At 35.8% G+C, this 18,588-nt stretch overlaps 1 protein-coding gene across 1 annotated transcript in view; it reads right to left on the bottom strand.

Moving 5' to 3' along the window:
- LOC125681485 (pre-mRNA-splicing factor ATP-dependent RNA helicase DHX16-like) overlaps positions 1–18,588 on the bottom strand; it is a 34,401-nt gene that overhangs the window by 10,500 nt on the left and 5,313 nt on the right. Inside the window, exons 2-12 of the mRNA XM_048921619.2 lie at positions 18,049–18,183; positions 14,449–14,525; positions 13,499–13,661; positions 12,558–12,730; positions 8,330–8,551; positions 8,056–8,170; positions 7,259–7,444; positions 6,563–6,673; positions 4,127–4,242; positions 1,447–1,588; positions 873–1,073 (exon numbers count right to left, since the gene is read on the bottom strand). Of these exons, the coding sequence (XP_048777576.1) occupies positions 873–1,073; positions 1,447–1,588; positions 4,127–4,242; positions 6,563–6,673; positions 7,259–7,444; positions 8,056–8,170; positions 8,330–8,551; positions 12,558–12,730; positions 13,499–13,661; positions 14,449–14,525; positions 18,049–18,183 (1,641 nt within the window). The remainder of the gene's footprint in view (positions 1–872; positions 1,074–1,446; positions 1,589–4,126; positions 4,243–6,562; positions 6,674–7,258; positions 7,445–8,055; positions 8,171–8,329; positions 8,552–12,557; positions 12,731–13,498; positions 13,662–14,448; positions 14,526–18,048; positions 18,184–18,588) is intronic.

Here is an 18,588-nt window from a genome sequence, read left to right as displayed (position 1 = left end):
TGATTCTAATAATGAAATCTGTAGAGGAATAGAAGGGTCCCTTGTTTCCACTGTGTATGGAGTGGTATCATTAGTATAAACATGAATTCAATGAACCTGTAGCGCTGATATTTAAGTGTTTCCCCGAGCCAATGCAGGCTAACCACACCAGTACTTCTACCAGAAACCAACAGAGCATCACTCCACTGAAACACGCTTTTCATTTTTCATCAGAGTTAATTAAGACAATGATAACTAGAGCTGTCCTAATTAACAGTTTGTGTCCCCCCCCCCCCCCCCCCCGTGAGGTATATCTAAGCCTGGCTATATTAGAAAAAACTGTTATATCTGAATATTATAATATGTTTTTCAAATAAAAGTTTTTTTCAGATATAGCCAGGTTTAAATAAAGACAGCTTTGTGTTAATCTTGCAATTAGCTGATATAGACATAGACTGAATAAGAGCACCTGTAGGGTCAAGTTTGTTGATACATTGTATATCACTCATAATAAGCTATCCTTATAACCTGAGTTAAAATGTACATCAGATGCACATCCGGACCATAAGATGAAAGTGTCCTGAGATGTGTCATGTGAGCTGGTGTCGTTGTATTGCATTTGCCATCAGGTGAGAACAGACCTAAACGCTGTTCTCAACCAGGGTCACTGAAGCACATAATGTAGGTTAGACGCTGCACCTGAGCTATGAGTTGGATAAGCATCCTGAGATTTGACATATGAGCAAATTCGTTTTCCACTTGTAATAAGGTGATGACAGACCTATTTGCTGACCCTAACCTCATGTCTGCAGACCAGTAACCCCCCTCCCCCAATTCCAGGGTATAACGGTATCAATGATGCTTGTTGAGACTGGCCATGAGCAAATTCATACCTGCAACATTTCATTGGAAGTCTCAATCTCCTCCTGGCCTGTAAGAAAGACCAGAATGTCCCCAGGAGGCTGGGTGACATGAATCTGTAACACTGACACTACAGCAGCATCTAGGTAGTCTGCCTCCGGAGCCTTGGTGTAGTAGATATCAACAGGAAATCTTCTTCCAGGGATACGGAAAATTGGCGCATCATCAAAGAACTAGAAAAACTCATGATTCTCAGAAATATTGCATGGCTTTCCAGATTCAGTGGTGGATGAAATTTAACTGTCACATAATATTGTAAGCATATCAACAGGGAATTTATATTGTACAGCAGTTTTAAAATATGATACAATTCTTGTACAATAACAAAGTGTTTTGGAAGTACTAGATTAAACCATGACTTATGTTCTTCCTATTTTATGCAAGAAGCTAATTCTCATATGAAAAAAAGAATGCATCTGTTTCTTTATGTAATGCTTCAAAGGAGCCATTAAAGTAAAACCATGATCTTCATGTAAAGGCAAGATTTCATAATTTCAAAAATATAGTAATTTGTGGTGTCTTGATTTCTGTTTCAATGGTCATTACCTCAGAGAATTTTTCTGCATCCAGGGTGGCACTGGAAATGAGCAGCTTTAAATCTGGTCTAAATCTAGATATGTCCTTCACCAACCCAAACAAAACATCTGTGTGAAGAGTTCTCTCATGGGCCTCATCAATGATCATCACACTGAAAATATCAAGAAAAGTTCTCTCTGTAACTTTGTTCAAAATTATCACTAAAATACATGCAGCCTGTTTATAAGAATAACAAGACAAACTACTAGTAGATATTTAAATATTCTATTAAAGCAATAACAACAAGTACAATCAAAGAATAGTTATCCATTTGTCTTTTTGGGGGTGGGTTATTATGTGTGTGTGTTGGGGGGGGGGGATCAGTTAATTTTGGTATCTAAAGCTATAAATAATTGTCACATGGAAGATGTACACTATAATGAAGCCCAAAGTAGTCATTTGCCAAAATTATAAGCCTGGTTAAAGTTCTTTTGACTTACTGATGACATGATAAAATTATCCCTGTACATTACATACATATACACATACATACATACATACATACATATATATATATATAAATATAAAAGCACTGAAAAGGCCATGACACTATTGGTTATTGTATAAACTTTTATAAATTTCACTTCTGACTTTGTATCTTTTTAGTTTTTAGATCCAACAAGAGGTACTGTGAGCAATGCTCACTAAGAATACCCCCCGCTTACCCCAATCTCCCAAAGGGTGTTGGTAATAGGTATAAACTACCTCTTTTCGGAGTGTAAAAAACAAATGGCATGACAAACCGAACCATATTGCTATTTCGATGTCCAGTGCACGTGACCTTTGACCTTTTGACCCCAAAATCGATAGGGAACATCTTCATCCCATGGGTAGTCCATATGTATGATATGGTGACGGTAGGTGGTAAGGATAACGCTTTAGAGCCCGGAAACCATATTGCTACTTCGATGTCCAGTGCGCTTGACCTTTGACCTTTTGACCCCAAAATCGATAGGGAACATCTTCATCCCATGGGTAGTCCATATGTATGATATGGTGACGGTAGGTGGTAAGGATAATGCTTTAGAGCCCGGAAACCATATTGCTACTTCGATGTCCAGTGCGCTTGACCTTTGGACCCCAAAATCGATAGGGAACATCTTCATCCCATGGGTAGTCCATATATATGATATGGTGATGGTAGGTGGAAAGGATAATGCTTTAGAGCCCGGAAACCATTGCGTCTACAGACGGACGGACAACCCGATTCCAGTATACCCGCCCACAACTTGTTGCAGGGGGTATAAAAACACTAAGAAAGTAGGGTGTTGCTGGGTTTTCATGCTTTTTCATATATATATATACACACAGTAAAATATCTCTATCTCGAAGTCCGAGGGACCTCAAAAAAACTTCGAGATATCCGGGGGTTCGAGATATCCAAAGTCGATCTTGGATATATTTTTTGAAGGAGGATATTTGATGTATAGTATAGTATGGGATTTGCATTATAAACAAAAACCCTTTGCCGTTTCTTATAGTTTAATACAAGTTGATAAATTAATATTGTGGAATTTCAAAGACAAACATTTCGTTTTTTTAATATATATAAACATCCAATTGAATTCACAATGTGTTTCAAAATTAAGATGATCGTGCCTGTATGCTTACTTTAAGTTTACTGATATCCAGGCTCGACTGGGATGTAGTTATTGCGTTGTAATGAAAGAACCTATCACGTAAGAAACAAAAAAGACGGATTTATAAAAAAACACTTTTAAATGTTTATTAAATAAATTTTCGTGTTTTCTCTGCACTAGTTTTAATGATGAAGTGTGTATTATTAAATGCATTATCGTTATTAAGAGCATTACCTTCAAGCATACTTCGACGATTTTGTGCGTTTATCTAACCCACATGTTAATGATAGAGCGTGTGTCATTCAAAACACCATCCCTGGAATTATCGGGTGTGTTAGTTCATAATTGGCGGTGAACTTTAGCCGTAATGTTGGAAGGCTTCACTAATCACCCAAGCTGTTGAACCATTTATTGCGACCTGGGTCTACTCGGAAAAGGCGAGCGTGGATTAGCGGTCATTAATTATAATTGATGAAGCCGCGGGTGTGAATGTGTGACTTAACGACGCCAGATATGGTAAGCAGAGCGGAAAATTGACAGCACTTCGAGATAAACCAGGTGAATTTAGGGTATGGGACCTTGAAAATACTTTGACATAAGCGGAGTATTCGAGATTACCGTGTTCGAAATATCAGAAGTTTTTTTAAACATTTATATAGGGAAAATGGCCGGGACCGGCAGTCGACTTCGACTCAAGCGGGGTATTCGAGATAAACCATATTCGAGATACAGATATTTTACTGTATATATTTATATATATAATAGATATATATATATATATAATACATATATATATATATATATATATATATATTATATATAAGCTTTACTAAACGTCTTCGTGTATCTTTTTTTTAATTTTTTACCTATATATATATATATATATATATATATATTGGTTAAAATGATGTGTTCTGTAATACTGTAAAAACTATAACATAGTCGAATCATTTTTGTCATATGCATTTTCAAAATTGTTAAATCTTTGAAAACTCACAGGACCAATCAATACATTGTTGTTTTCTTTTAATATTACTGGCATGCCTACTATCATCACAAACATAACATACCTATAGCTTGCCAGATCTGGTTCTCCTAAAAATTCACGAAGAAGCATACCATCTGTCATGTACTTAATCATGGTTCTCTCAGATGTACAGTCCTCAAATCTGATGCTGTAGCCGACCTGTAAGGTTATATGATAAACTTCATAGAATCAGACATCTTCACTAGCATCTGTGTACATGACAAACAGACAACTGCAACTGGAGTTTATCCACATGGTAAGAAATGCTTATCTAGGATTGACCATAGGCTCCATATAAACTAGCACCTGATCACAATGCTGAGCAGTTAACTTCCCAATTACTGTAGAATCTTTTTAATTCGTGGGGGTCAATATTCATAGGTAAGTAAAATTTTGCTGGTTCGTGGGGAAGTAATTTCAATGTCACAAGGAGAGATAATTACACTTGGTTTAAAAAAATGTTCGAGGACACGTAAATTCGTGGGTAAGAGTGACCCACGAAATCCACGAACATCAATCCCCCACGAACAATGATGATTCCACAGTATTTAGACACAAACACAGAACACAGACTACACGCTCACCTGCAGTTATTGTAGACAGAAGGCATAGTACTCAGTGTGCATGTATTAATCTTACCTCAATACAACCTCAGACATAATGAACTTACTTTGTTAGCTTGATCTCATTTCAACCCCTCGATCTACCACAGCCAAAAAAAAAAAACTACTTGTGAAGATTTTAATGAATTTGTATGGAAACTCAAAAGCAAATAACAATTTGACATGAAATGCTAAAATTACTGCTAAAATACATCCCTGCAGAATATCATTGGGTATTACACCTCCACTTTCTTGCAATGCTCTTGAAAAGTATACCTTACGGACAAAATGAAACTAGAATTGTCCCTTGTGCCTGTTCAAAACCACCCTGATAACCTATCTAAAGCCAAAAGAGAAGCATTACCTTCTCTAAAAAGTAATCAAGAACTAGATATTTAAGGAGTTGACAAGAGCAACATTATTGTTACATGTATCATGGACCAAAATGTTTATATATTGAAATGATTACTTCAACTGTAACCAAAACACTAAATGCAGGTAAATAAATCTAATATAGGCAACTTGCATAAAAACTATCCAACAAAAAATTGCAAATATGTTTTTAGAAGTCACAATGAACAAGGAAACTAAACGATTTCTTAGCAATTCTAAAACAAAATTGAATTTGTTTACTTAATGTAACAAGAAGCCCATGGGCCACATCACTCACCTGAGTCACCTTGGCCCATATTTAAAGATTTTCCCAATATATTTGCATGTAAAACTTTGATCCCCTATTGTGGCCCTAACCTATCCCTGGGGGCCATGATTTTTACAAATTTGAATCTGCACTATGTCAGGAACCTTTCATGTAAATGTAACCTTCTTTGGCTCTATGGTTCTTGAGAAGATTTTTAAAGATTTTCGCTATATATTTGTATGTAAAACTTTGATCCCCTATTGTGGCCCCATCCTAAGGCCGAGGGTCATAATTTTAACAAACTTGAATCTGCACTGTGTCAGGAAGCTTTCATGTAAATTTCAGCTTTTCTGGCTCAGTATTTCTTTTAGAAGATCTTTTAATGACTTCACCCTATTTTTGCATTTTTGTGATTATCTCCCCTTTGAAGGAGGCATGGCCCTTCATTTGAACAAACTTGAAAGCCCTTTACCCAAGGATGCTTTTTGCCAAGTTTGGTTGAAATTGGCCCTGTGGTTCTGGAGAAGAAGTCAAAAATGTTAAAAGTTTACAGATGGATGGAGAGATGACAGACAAAAGGCCATCAGAAAAGCTCACTTGAGCTTTCAGCTCAGGTGAGCTAACAAGCAGGTATGCAAACATGGAATTCGATGAGCAACTAACTGCAGTCAAAGAGGCATATGAAAACGCTGAACTAATATGAAATCCCATGCCCTGAAACACAGGACTGCTTATTTCTTCTCAAATGTAAAGTACCGGTAACTATATTTAGTTTGATGTCCAGTTTTACAAATAACTGGCTGCAGTAAGGACACTGTATTCTCACTTTAAATTTCTGATGTCAGGATATATCAAATCACTCAAGGCACTATGTCAAAGTTCAAACCTGCCAGCAATATCCTACTTCATGGAAGCCACAGAGATGATGAATTCAAAGTATTTAATTGAACCAAAGATGAAATTACACAACATTCTTAAAACCGACAATAGCTTCCACGAACACTTGAAATACACCTTTTTTGGATACAACAATCTACAAAAGCCACAGAATCAACCACAGCTTCATATTAGACAACAAGTAATTTATCATACCAATGAATTACAGTTCTTAACACACAGTACTGTTTTTATCCATTGAAATATCTGTGGCTGTAATAGTAATGGGCTCCCTTTCCCTGAGATTCTGTCAGACATCATTGGATAAAAGTTGGTGTGGCTACATATAAATAATGCCTACCTCATTGCCAAGCTTAAAGCCCATCTCTTCAGCGACTCTGGCTGCGACAGACATGGCTGCTACACGCCGTGGTTGAGTACAGCCAATTTTCATGTCATTTTTTGTAAATCCCTACAAATAGAGAAAAAAATGATTTTGAGGAGATACTAATCAAAACAATGTATACTTATTGATATGGCACTAATCCCACAATCTGGATTTCTGACTCTCTATACTAAGTCTACCATGCTAAAAATATGCTGATTTCAGAGGGCAAATAGAGCACAATGGATGGATGAGCATGCACGAATGTATCCTTAGTATTGATATCATGAATTGAGAACCACAATGTACTGTAAGCCTCCTATATTCAGGGGCAATCACTTGAAGGAAATTGTGAAAAATGTAGGCCATTACAGTGCTTATTCACTGCATGTCAATTATGTACAAGCACAAATTCTTATGCGATTTCATCTACATTATCTAAACTCTACATCTGCAATGAAATATTAGAAATTTGACCAAGTGGATATTAAGACACTTTATAAATCATTTGTCAATATCTCAAAATGAGCAAAATTTCCATCAGGTAAAGCACACAATTAATACAAAGGCGATAATTAGATAGACAGAGAGAGAACATCAGTGAGCTTCCTAAACCAACCTTGTAAATGTTGAGATTTTTTTGTGATAGACATGATGGTTGCCAGTACTTACAGCATGATGTAGATACTGGGGAATCTGAGTAGTTTTTCCTGACCCTGTCTCCCCCTCTATGATGAGGACCTGGTGCTCATTTATAGCATCAATTAAGTCCTGTTTGAACGGATACACTGGCAGACTTTTCTGTGTTTCCTCTATTGTCATTTTCTTTCTTTGGGCATCTGTCAATTCTGGTTCATCCTGTGGATAGTTTGGAAAACAGAAAAAAAACTAATTTTAATACTTTGTTCAATAGTTACAACTAGAATTCTTCATGTCTCTAAATTTGAAATATCTTCCAGCACCTTAATATCAGTATTTTAAGGTACATGTAGTAACCAATTTCTTCGGTTAGGAGTATTATAATACTGATAGGCTTTTATGCTCATTTTAACTAAGCATCCACTCTTTGTGTTTGATATTAAGTAAAGAATTTTAACATCTGGTGCATTTTCACTGTACGATTTATATACCACTGCCCTGGAGCATAAACCTCTAATTCAGGGACCACGAGTTTCACGGTTTTGATAGAGGTCGCCATGCTCAACATACAGAAGCATTCACATTGTTTCCTAGATGTTCAGGAGTACGAAAGCGGATTTTTAAACATCTATAAATGTATTTTCACTATAAGATCCATATAGTTTTACCCTCGAGTCTGACCCAGAGGCAACTTATAGAACAATGCAGGAACACATAATGACTTAAAATACTGCGTGACAAAGTTATGGTATTTGCAGGTATACTGGTACACCAATGATTTTTAATAAAAGCTACAAGCTACATTACAAAGTCTACATAAAAACACAAACCTTATTTTTTCCTGTCCCTGGCATCTGTAAAACTTGTACAAATTCAATTTCTTCATCCATAATGAAGTCATAATCCTTCTGCTTACTTTTGGATTTAGCATCTCGAGCTCCAAACCTGTTTTGATATACATAATCATATTCTAATATACAGACAGTTGAAAAGTTTTTCCTACAAAAGAATCTTTTTTCAAATTTGGTAAAATACATGTAGAAGACTTTGTCAAAGGTACCAAATACTTGCATTATCAAATTATTTCTATGAAACTTTACATACTTCATGATGGCTGCACCAACGTGTTCCTCTTCCCAGCGTTTTTGTTCATAATTGGGACCTTTCTCTGTGAAATCCTCTTCATATTTTTCAGACACTTTGACATCATCCTTTGGCATGTAATACCGATTCACCTTTTCAACCTCACGGGCTTTGTGGTGATCTTTTGCCAGTTTGAGGACGGTCTTCTTATAATCTCGTTCTCTTTTCTCTTTTTCTGTAAGCCTGGGTACAGTATAATACATCGATTAGTACTTTATTTCATTACAAATTGAAGCAACCTTAAATAAATAGAGGAGTGTACACCCCAACCTGCACATAGGCGATACTCTCTTTCAGAGAAGTGGCTGATACAGTAGAAGCTATCATGGATTTAGATCAATGGCTATGCTGCATCAGCCACTTCGCAAAAGAAATTGAAACAAGAAATGCTTTAGAAAGATATACGCACCCATGTGGCAATATTGAAAAGAATCAGGTTTAGATTTAGAATGTCTGCAACGGTAGTGAAACATTTGGGTTATCTACTAGTCAAAGGCAACCACAATACTAAATTCTACTGTATTTTCTTGCTAAGTTCTTTCCAAAGAACATGAAAATTTTACAAAACAATATAAGAGTTTCCAAGATACTAAGCAGACATTTTCAAATAAACAGTGATTTGAGTTAAGACCTTTGACCTTGTGACCTCAAAATTAATATGGGCATCTACTCTGTAGGAGAAACTAGTGTACCAAGTTTGATGTCTGTCAAGCAAGGGGTTCAGAAAATATTGAATGGACAAAATCTACCTATGTCCAGAGTGGTTTGACCCATGACCTTGTGACCTCAAAATCTATAGAGGTCATCTATTCTTTAGGGAAACTAGGATAACAAGTTTGATGTCTGTTTTTAAGATATTGAGTGGACAACGCTTGGTCTACAGACTGACATACCGACAAATCGACAGATGCAAACCTACCTGCCCCCTTTTCAATAAAGGGCATAAAAAAGTCGTGATTTTAACTTCATAATTATTCTGTTAACAATTCATCATTCCTTAAAAGCAAAATGTCCATGAGCTTAATGTTCACATGAGAATCACACAATGAGAAATTGGAGTGTTAATTGTTTCAACAAGCTGGTCATTCATCTTTTACCTGAATTTTTTTTTTGTGATGACAAGTACAATCATTAAGACTTTCATAATGCACTCTGTGATTATACCTAGACCTGGAAGGGACCGTATTTGAAATATCCCTCAGGACCTCTCCAATCATACTTTGATTGTTTGCACTCAATGACTCAGCCTCCCTATCATATCCTACCCCTTAGGTAACCATTTTCTAATTCTACTCTTCAAGATCTTACCAATGATATGTCGTGGTTCTAAGAAATAGTTTTTGCACTTGGTGGCCCATCTCACTCTTAGTCGTTTACAGACCATTTCAATGCTATGTTACATGAACCCCTTTCCTAAAAATGTTGATTCTTTGCACATGTGAAGATTTTTCCCCCCAAAGAATCAATACGTTTTCAATACATGATCCATCTAGCCCTATATGACCCGAAGGCCTGAATCCCTGACCAAGGAGTCATTCATCATGAATTATTTACGTATTTGATAACGATGCAATAACTACTGACACACTATTAATAATTTATAATGATGACTAGTAATGATTTAGTCATTAATGGTCACCAGACCAGACCAACTCCATATTGTATTTTGAATCTATCTAGGCTACACAATTTTTCATCAATACAAGTCTGAATTTTCAAACATAAAAAATTATCATAAAATATTTTCCCCAATTCCTGATAATTTTATATGTGCAAAATAATATTAAACGTAATCCAACGACTCTGTGTCAGAGCGTTGACGTGACTGTTGCCCCATATCTTTGAGAAATTTTTTCATTGATTTATAATTGAATGCTCATTGTTCAACATTAAGTGTTTTCTGATTTTAGGTATGTTGAACAATGATCTTCACTGCAGATGAGAGCTCAATTAATATCAACTAACATCAGTAAACTGCAGTTACATCATGATAATGGGTAATCAAAAACTTGTGTATGCTGTTTGAATAGAGTGTACAAGATATCATTTTGAGTTCTTGAATTATCAATAACAAATTGAACTTTCAAGACAAGACAAGTTGAATTTCAAGTCATTTTCTTAAAATTTCAAGATAAGTCTAGTCTATTTTTTTAAAATACAAAATAAGTTATTCAAATACAGCTGCAGAGCAGGCAAAATGTGTGTGAAGGTACTCAGGTGGTGGTCGAAAGGGATGCAATGATATGTGCATTCAGAATACAGTATATGCATAAGGAATTTAAAAGATTATTCTAAATACATGTATATTGAAAAATTAAATAGAAAAATCGCTAAAACGCATCAAAGATGCGTATAGCCGAGTTGCAGTTTGGAAAATTATGCACGCTTGCATTCACGAAGTAAAAACATGCACAATTTAATATAGTTTATAAGTATGAAGATTTGAATGGCCGCAATAGGTATTTAGTGTGATAATGGCCTTGACCTTTGGCCTTTGGATTTCAAAAGCAACATGAATCTTGAATGTCATCAGGATTTGAAGTCTGATAAACATGCACCAGCCAGTACATGTATAAAAGCTAGAGGCAAGCTCAAATCTACAGTATATAGTGAAAAAGAGACCTTGACCTTTGACCTTTTGACCTCAAAATAAATAGGAACCTTCCTCTTTTGGATGTGATCAAAATATGGAAGTCTGACAAAGACACACCAAGTAGTATGAAAGTTAGAGACCGGACAAGCTCAAATCTCTGGCATTTAGTGACAAAGTGACCTTGACCTTTAACCTCAAAATATATAGGAACCTTCCTCTTTTAGATGTGATCATGTTATGTAAGTCTCATAAAGATGCACCAAAAAGTATGAAAGTTAGAGACTGGAGAAGCTAATTGTGGACGCTGCCCGCCCGGACGCCAGTCCGCCCGACTGGATGCCATTCTTCACCAATTTAAAAGCCGAGATTTGCTACGCAACTTGGCTAAAAAACTCTTGCAAAGGTATAGCAGTAGTTTAAGACCCAAAGATATGTAAATTCAGTTGTAACCAGTTGTAATTGATCAGAGAGAGGCCACTCCCTTTGAGCCTATAGACAATCTCTGACAGACAAGATTTCATTATACAAACCCATGGTGCAAATATGAACATCTACGTTTAAATCTAAATCCTTCTCAGTCATAGCTGAGCTTTTCATTATATCTACCCATGGTGCAAATATGTCACCTCTGTATCTTACATTTCAAAAGTTTTTGCAAAGATTAAAGTTGCAGAGTTACTATTAGACAAGTAAAGGCAGACTAAAAGCTATATGCCCCAGTCTTTGATCCCAGGGCATAAAAAGATTCTAGCTCGAAAATAAAAAAAGAAATTACATAAATAAACCACAACCTAAAGCACACAACTTCAACAAGAAACATTTGTAAAACATATATTGTGGTGCAAAATTGAAAATGGTTATACACATGCATCATTTAATTGATAGTAGTGCCAAACCAATTCAAGATATTGAGCTGACATTATCTTCCTATGTCCAGAGTCGATTGACCCTTCGCCTTTGACCATGTGATCTCAAAATCAATAGGGTCTTCTACTTGTAGGATGTACCAGTGAACCAAGTTTGGTGTCAATCAAGAAAATGATTTTTTAGATAAAAGGAGACAATATATTATGATGTCCAGTTTTACCCTTGACCTTTGACCATGTGAACCAAAAATCAATAGAGGTCATCTACTCCTTATCATGTACTAGTGTATCAAGTTCGATGTTAGTCACGCAAAGGGTTCTCAAGATATTGAGCAGACAGTAATTTCCTATGTCCAGAGCAGATTGAACCTTGATCTTTGACCACGTGATCTCAAAATCAATAGGGGTCATCTACTCCTTACGATGTACCAGTGAACCAGGTTTAATGTCTGTCAAGGAGAGGTTTCTTGAGATATTGGGCGGAAAGTGTCTTCCTAAGTCCAGAGTGGATTGGCCCCTGACCTTTCACCTTTTGACCTGAATATCAATAAGAGTCCTCTTCTACTCATAACCAACCCACATATGAAATATCATTTCAATCAAGAGAATGGTTCTCGAGATACTGAGCAAACAACATGTGGTCTACTGATCGACAGACCATCGATAGGTGCAAAGCAATATGCCCCTCTTGAAGGGGGGCATAATTATCATATATCATATTAACCCTTACTCCATTTCCCCAAATAGATAATCCTCATCCATCAGCTCTGCTTCGAGGTCATCTAGTTTGTCCACGTTTCTCTTTTTCAAATAATCCCTCCTAGATTTCTTCCTTAATTCTGGGATGATCTTCCTTCTGTCCTTTGCCTCCATTTCTAGCCTTTTCCTTGCTTCCTCGTATGCCTGAATTAATGCACAATCCATATAACAAGATGTAATTATAATCTGTTGATTATAAAGTCTCACCAAACAAGACATAATATCAGTAATAAAATGGAGAAATAAACCTCGTTCCTTGTGAAACAACTGTTTGATTTTAAACTGGTCTAGTCTATTTCAGAAAGGTTACATATGAGTTTATGAGATAAAGGGAGTGAGGTTGAACATGGGGTACTTTTGTAACACAATACATTTTGACATAAGCAACAAGAAAATATACATGATTTCGTGGAAGGGATTTCAACTGTTTTCAAAATATTTGATCATTTCATTTATAAAATGATGGGGGTGGGGATGCCCCCCCTCCCCCCCCCCCCCCCCCCCCCCCTTTTCAAACCAACTAATCAATGCATTTTGACATGAGCAACTAGAGAATATATAATTTGGGGGGTGGGGATATCAACCATTTTCAAGATATCTGACTATTTCTGATTTTGACACAACACTACATGAGGTTGCTTACATACTGTAGCTACATGAGGTTGCTTACATACTGTAGCTATTTTACACTAGACAGGGAAACTAGCATTTTAGTTTTGTCATTTCTGACACCATGATTCTTAAAAGATTTTTAAATGTTCCAGGGCCTACTGTACTATTTTTACAATTTACAAATAAATTCAAATCCCCCCCCCCCAACCAAAGAATACTTTCTGCTAACTTTGAATGTGGTATTTAAAATTGTATTCATTGACCATAAATTGCTACAAAATAAGATTTACAAAAGCTCACTTTCTTCTCTGACTTGGACATGACAGATCTCTGTTTCTCCTTATCTTTCTCCTTTAAACGTTCAGCAAACTTGTCTCTCTCTTCTAAATCCTGTTGTCTTTGTTTTTCCATTTCTTCCTCTGAATCAACATCTGTTTCATCTCTGTCATCATCCTGATCTAGACTAGAGAATGGAAACCACAATGAAGGAATTTTTTTTATTTGACAAGTAAAAATGTACTTTAGGCCAATAAAAAAAATATGTTTGTTTCAGGTCACCTCTGATTTTAAAAAAGGGTCGGTAGGTAGGTTTTTTTTATTTTGTTTAAATTTTAAAAAAATAAATAAATATGTGCCTTCAAATCAATGAAAATTTGATAGTTAAAGTTGTTATACAATGTGTTTAATAGATAAAAAATGGGTTCAGATCACAATGTTTAATTGACAAAATACACAGTATGTGATTGAGTTTTGATATATATATGTATACATTTACAATAAATGTCTTAGCATTTCGGGTAATAGTTCGTACATCGATAAATTGAAATCGGAAAATTGAAAAAAATTAATAGGGTTGGTGGATATATTTATGGTCGGTCGGGCGACCTGAAACAAACATATTTTTTTTATTTTGGCCTTAACATCATGCTTCCATGACATTTTAAAGAATGTTCAAGACATTGAAAGTCAAAAGCAAAATTTCGGTAAAGTTGAAGTAGAGTGCGTAATGTATCTGATATTGGTAGGTTGCGAAACTGCAATTTTTCTCATTTTTGAGCATATGATATCATAATGCTATACAAAATATTCAACAACGAAGAATCAAAAGAGAAATAGTGGAGAGTTTACAGAGGTGGGATATGATATTCATTTCTGGGAAATATGATGTTTAATCTTTCACATCACATGACTAATTAAAAACATATCTTCTTGTAATTTACATGCACACATTAATTATAACTAACACTTACTTTTGCTCCTCACTGCTGTCCTCTGATGAGGAATCTTGCTTTTTCCTGTACTGTTTCTTCCTATCAGATTTTGACCTCTGAAATAGAAACCAAGATGTTTTTGTGGAACATCCCAAACAACAGAACATGAATGGAAGTTTCTATTACATTGAGAACTTGACCTACACTGATATCATAATTTATTTAAATAAGTAAACAAAAGATGTTTGTAAAACATATATGTACCCCATGGTGCAAAATTGAAAAGGGTTAAATACACATGCATCATTTAATAGATAGTAGTATCACCAATTCAAAATATTGAGCAGACAATATCTTCCCATGTCAGGAGTGGATTGACCAAATGACCCAAAAATCAATAGGGGTCATCTGCTCCTTATGCTGTACCAGTGTACCAAGTTTGGTGTCAATCATGCAACTAATTCTTAATATATAGGAGCCAATATATTAGCGAGCAAAGCTCGCGTCGCAAAGCAATGCAATGAGCTCGCTCCAATGATTACGCAATTGAGTCACGTGGTTTGCTCTTCATCAGCTGAAAAATGATGGGGACTACCCATAATGCCTCCGGAAAAATGTCGCTGTCACTGTGGTATATTTCATTGACAACCCCATAGATAAAACAAATAAATAGTTTGGAAAGTACCACAAATGATTTTAAATTCCAAACAAGCTTTCCCATACCTTCGTACGTTTTGTTGTGGATAATTGTTTGGTTTGAAAGAAAAAAAATTATTGCAGCTAATGATGACGTCAAAATGCACTGTTTACATCAACCGCGTTATATTTCCCGCGTTAAATGAAATGCCTAAAGTCGTGTTGTAAGATGTCATGGGTCTTTGCTCGTCTCAACGGTCACACCGTATACATATTACTATGTCCAGTTTAACCCATGACCATGTGACCTCAAAATCAATAGGGGTCATCTTCTCCTGAACATGTACCAGTGTACCAAGTTTGATGTCTGTCAAGCAAAGGGTTTTCAAGATATTGAGCGGACAGTATATTCCTATATCCAGTTTGACCCTTGACCTTTGATCATGTGACCTCAAAATCAATAGGGGTAATCTTCTCCTGAAGATGTACCAGTGTACCAAGTTTGATGCCTATAGAGCACAAGGTGCTCTAGACACTGATTAGTCAGTATATTCCTATGTCCAGTTTGACCCTTGACCATGTGATATCAAAATCAATAGGGGTCATCTACTCCTTAGGATATACCAGTGTACCAAGTTTGATGTCTGTCAAGCAAAGGGTTCTCAAAATATTGAGCAGACAATGTCTTCCTATGTCCAAAGTAGATTGACCCTAGACCTTTTGATCTGAAAAACAATAGGGGTTCTCTTCTACTCATAACCAATCCATATATGAAATATCATTATGATCAAGTGAATGGTTCTCAAGATATTGAGTGGACAACATGTGGTCTACCAACTGATGGACAGGTGCAAAGCAATATGACCCTCTTCTTTGCAGGGGGGGGGGGGGGGGGGGGGGAGGCATAAAAAAGACAATGTCAAAGCCACAAGGTAATTAAACATAGCACCATTGAAATGACCAAGACATTGTCACTAGGGTCAGACAGTTTTTAAAACTTTGATAAGTGGGTCAAAGGTCATAAAACATGGCTCTTGTCATAAAAACATAACAATCAGAAGGGAAAGTGTGGATCCAATCAGGAAAATATGGTACAAGGTCTGCATGATGTGGAGGTGGTGGTGGTTGGGGGTGACTAAGCTCAAGAACTTGAAAGGACACATCGCATGTTTTTAAACTTTTTAATTTTTTCAGCAAAATTAATTCATTTCATGCCTAAAACTACTTTACATGTGTTTTAAATGAAACAGTTTGCGTAGTTTTCGAGTTTGAAAGCGATGAAATTCAAATCTTGCGATATGCATATTTTCTTCGATATTTTACGCGCCATTATCTGTGACGTCATATGCGACCTCGAGCGAGAAGATTTGAAAACAGTTGTTAGCCATTTCATAAACAGATTAGATTTAATTGACAAACAAACAATTATCACATTAACGGCTTGTAAATAACACTGCATTAGGGTGTTTTGTGCCGTTTAAGGGTGTACTTGCTGTCAGTAGAGAGGCTTTGGACTGTGTTTTTTTCAATTTTCGAAGGAAGGTATGAGGGACAAGACGTGAATATTTTTTGTCGGCACAACGACTTTGCCATAAAAAACCCAGTAGAATTTGTCCCTGTACTTTTTTAAACAAGCACTTGAACAAAGACGTAGATAAACTGCGAGAAAATGGTTCTATCGAAGCTACCCACTGTTACATATAGGCCTACGGCTTATGCTTTCCGTTCTGCTCTCAAATTCAATACACACTCGCATCAACTGACCTTCACCTTGTAACACCATATAGGCAGAACTCTACCAAATGGTAGTTTTAAAAAAGAAATTTGAAGATGAAAGATAATTGAACTTTCAATTATAAATAATAAAATATGATATTTTCCAACTTTGAATTGAATTATAATGCTTCCATTTTTTTTAAAGGAACACGTACGTGTTTACAACAACGTACTAGCACGCCGCGCTCCCACTTCCTAAGTAACAACGTGTAGATAACAACAAAAATGATTAATAAAATTGCTTGAATAAAATAATTTAAGGGTATTGGGATTTTCACCATAAGTTTGATAATTTTCATTATTTTTTTTTATTTTTTCGAAATGCACCCGTGACAGTAGGCCTAGTTGTCAATGATACATAATCGTATCATAATTTAGATCTATCTAACTTCTCCAAAATAAATTTAATAATAATTGCACTGTTTATTTTCAAAAAGCAACAACGCTAATTACAGTTGTTTACAGAAATGACATTACCATATTCTGTTTAGACAGTGATCCCATGTAAACATTATTTACTCGCAGATTTCATACTCGCTTTCCTCGCTACATTTGGGCCGCTATTTGTATGCACTGGTGGCTAAAAGATATAAGACTCGGGAAATTTGTTAACATCGAAATAAATGTTATCCATGGTAAATTTATTAGGCCCCTAAATCCTGAGTTTTTAAAAATATCTAACACTACTTTTACAACAAGTTGATCGACGAAGGTCGCATATGACGTCACTGTACCACGTGACTACCTATCTAATTAACTAGGCTTTTTGAAATCGGGGCTTAGATTTAAGTCCGTATTGTGGCTAATTATCGCAATACTTCAGCGAACGAACTATTACAATTAATTTCTATAAGCATAAGGAAGACAAAATGCATATAATTTTGTATACTTTGAAAACACGATATGTGTCCTTGAAGAAGGCCCTGTGTGTTTACAAATATTGCAAAGTGTTTTATGTCTGGCTATAAGATATTGAAGTCATTTTTCAGAAATTCAAATTACATTCAAAATGTGTGTGTGACCTGATGGGAGCCCAGGGCAAAATATCAGTCCTAATAGTATTATGCAGTGGTCTGGTTGGATGGTCCAATGTAATATTGTATTTCGCATACTGTTATGATTGATATCAGTTGTGCCAGAGAAAATGGCTATCTTCATGACCTCCCTTAAACAAGTATAATCAAAACAATTAAAGAAATAAAATCTTTTGGCTATTCTTTATCTTACCTTGGATGGGACAATATTTGAATCATAATCACTATCACTGTCCACAAGTTGGTAACTTTTATTTTTCTTCTGCATCTCCAAGGCTTGTCTCTCTAAGATGCGGGAACTTTTCTCTGCCACAACTTTTCTTGGCAACTGAAATTACAAAATTCTGTGCAAGTAGGAGATAATGGCATTTAATCTTCATGTTAAATGTAATTGATCACTCTGGACAACTGATGAGCCTCTCACTGATTAAAATGACATATTCCTAGCAAAATGTCAAACTTAAAGTGAAACAAGAGGTCCATGGGCCACATCACTCACCTGTGCAACTATATTTCCCACATGAAATATTGAATTTCAATTACAGTCTTTTGATATTACTTTGAAGTCATCAGACTTGATAACAAAACAATTTCCTTTAAAGTACTGAGAAAATTGCATAAATACACCTTCAAAATTTACCATGTTGCCTTTTATCTTTCTGGCGCTTGGCTTGACACTTTCTTATGAAATGGACAAATGCAAACTTTGTCATTCTGACAATTGTCAGTCTAG

The sequence above is a fragment of the Ostrea edulis genome, chromosome 2, assembly GCF_947568905.1.
Source record: "Ostrea edulis chromosome 2, xbOstEdul1.1, whole genome shotgun sequence".
Lineage (NCBI taxonomy): Eukaryota > Metazoa > Mollusca > Bivalvia > Ostreida > Ostreidae > Ostrea > Ostrea edulis.
The sequence above is the reverse complement of the archived record's forward strand: the minus strand, read 5'-3'. Positions and strand labels throughout refer to the sequence as shown.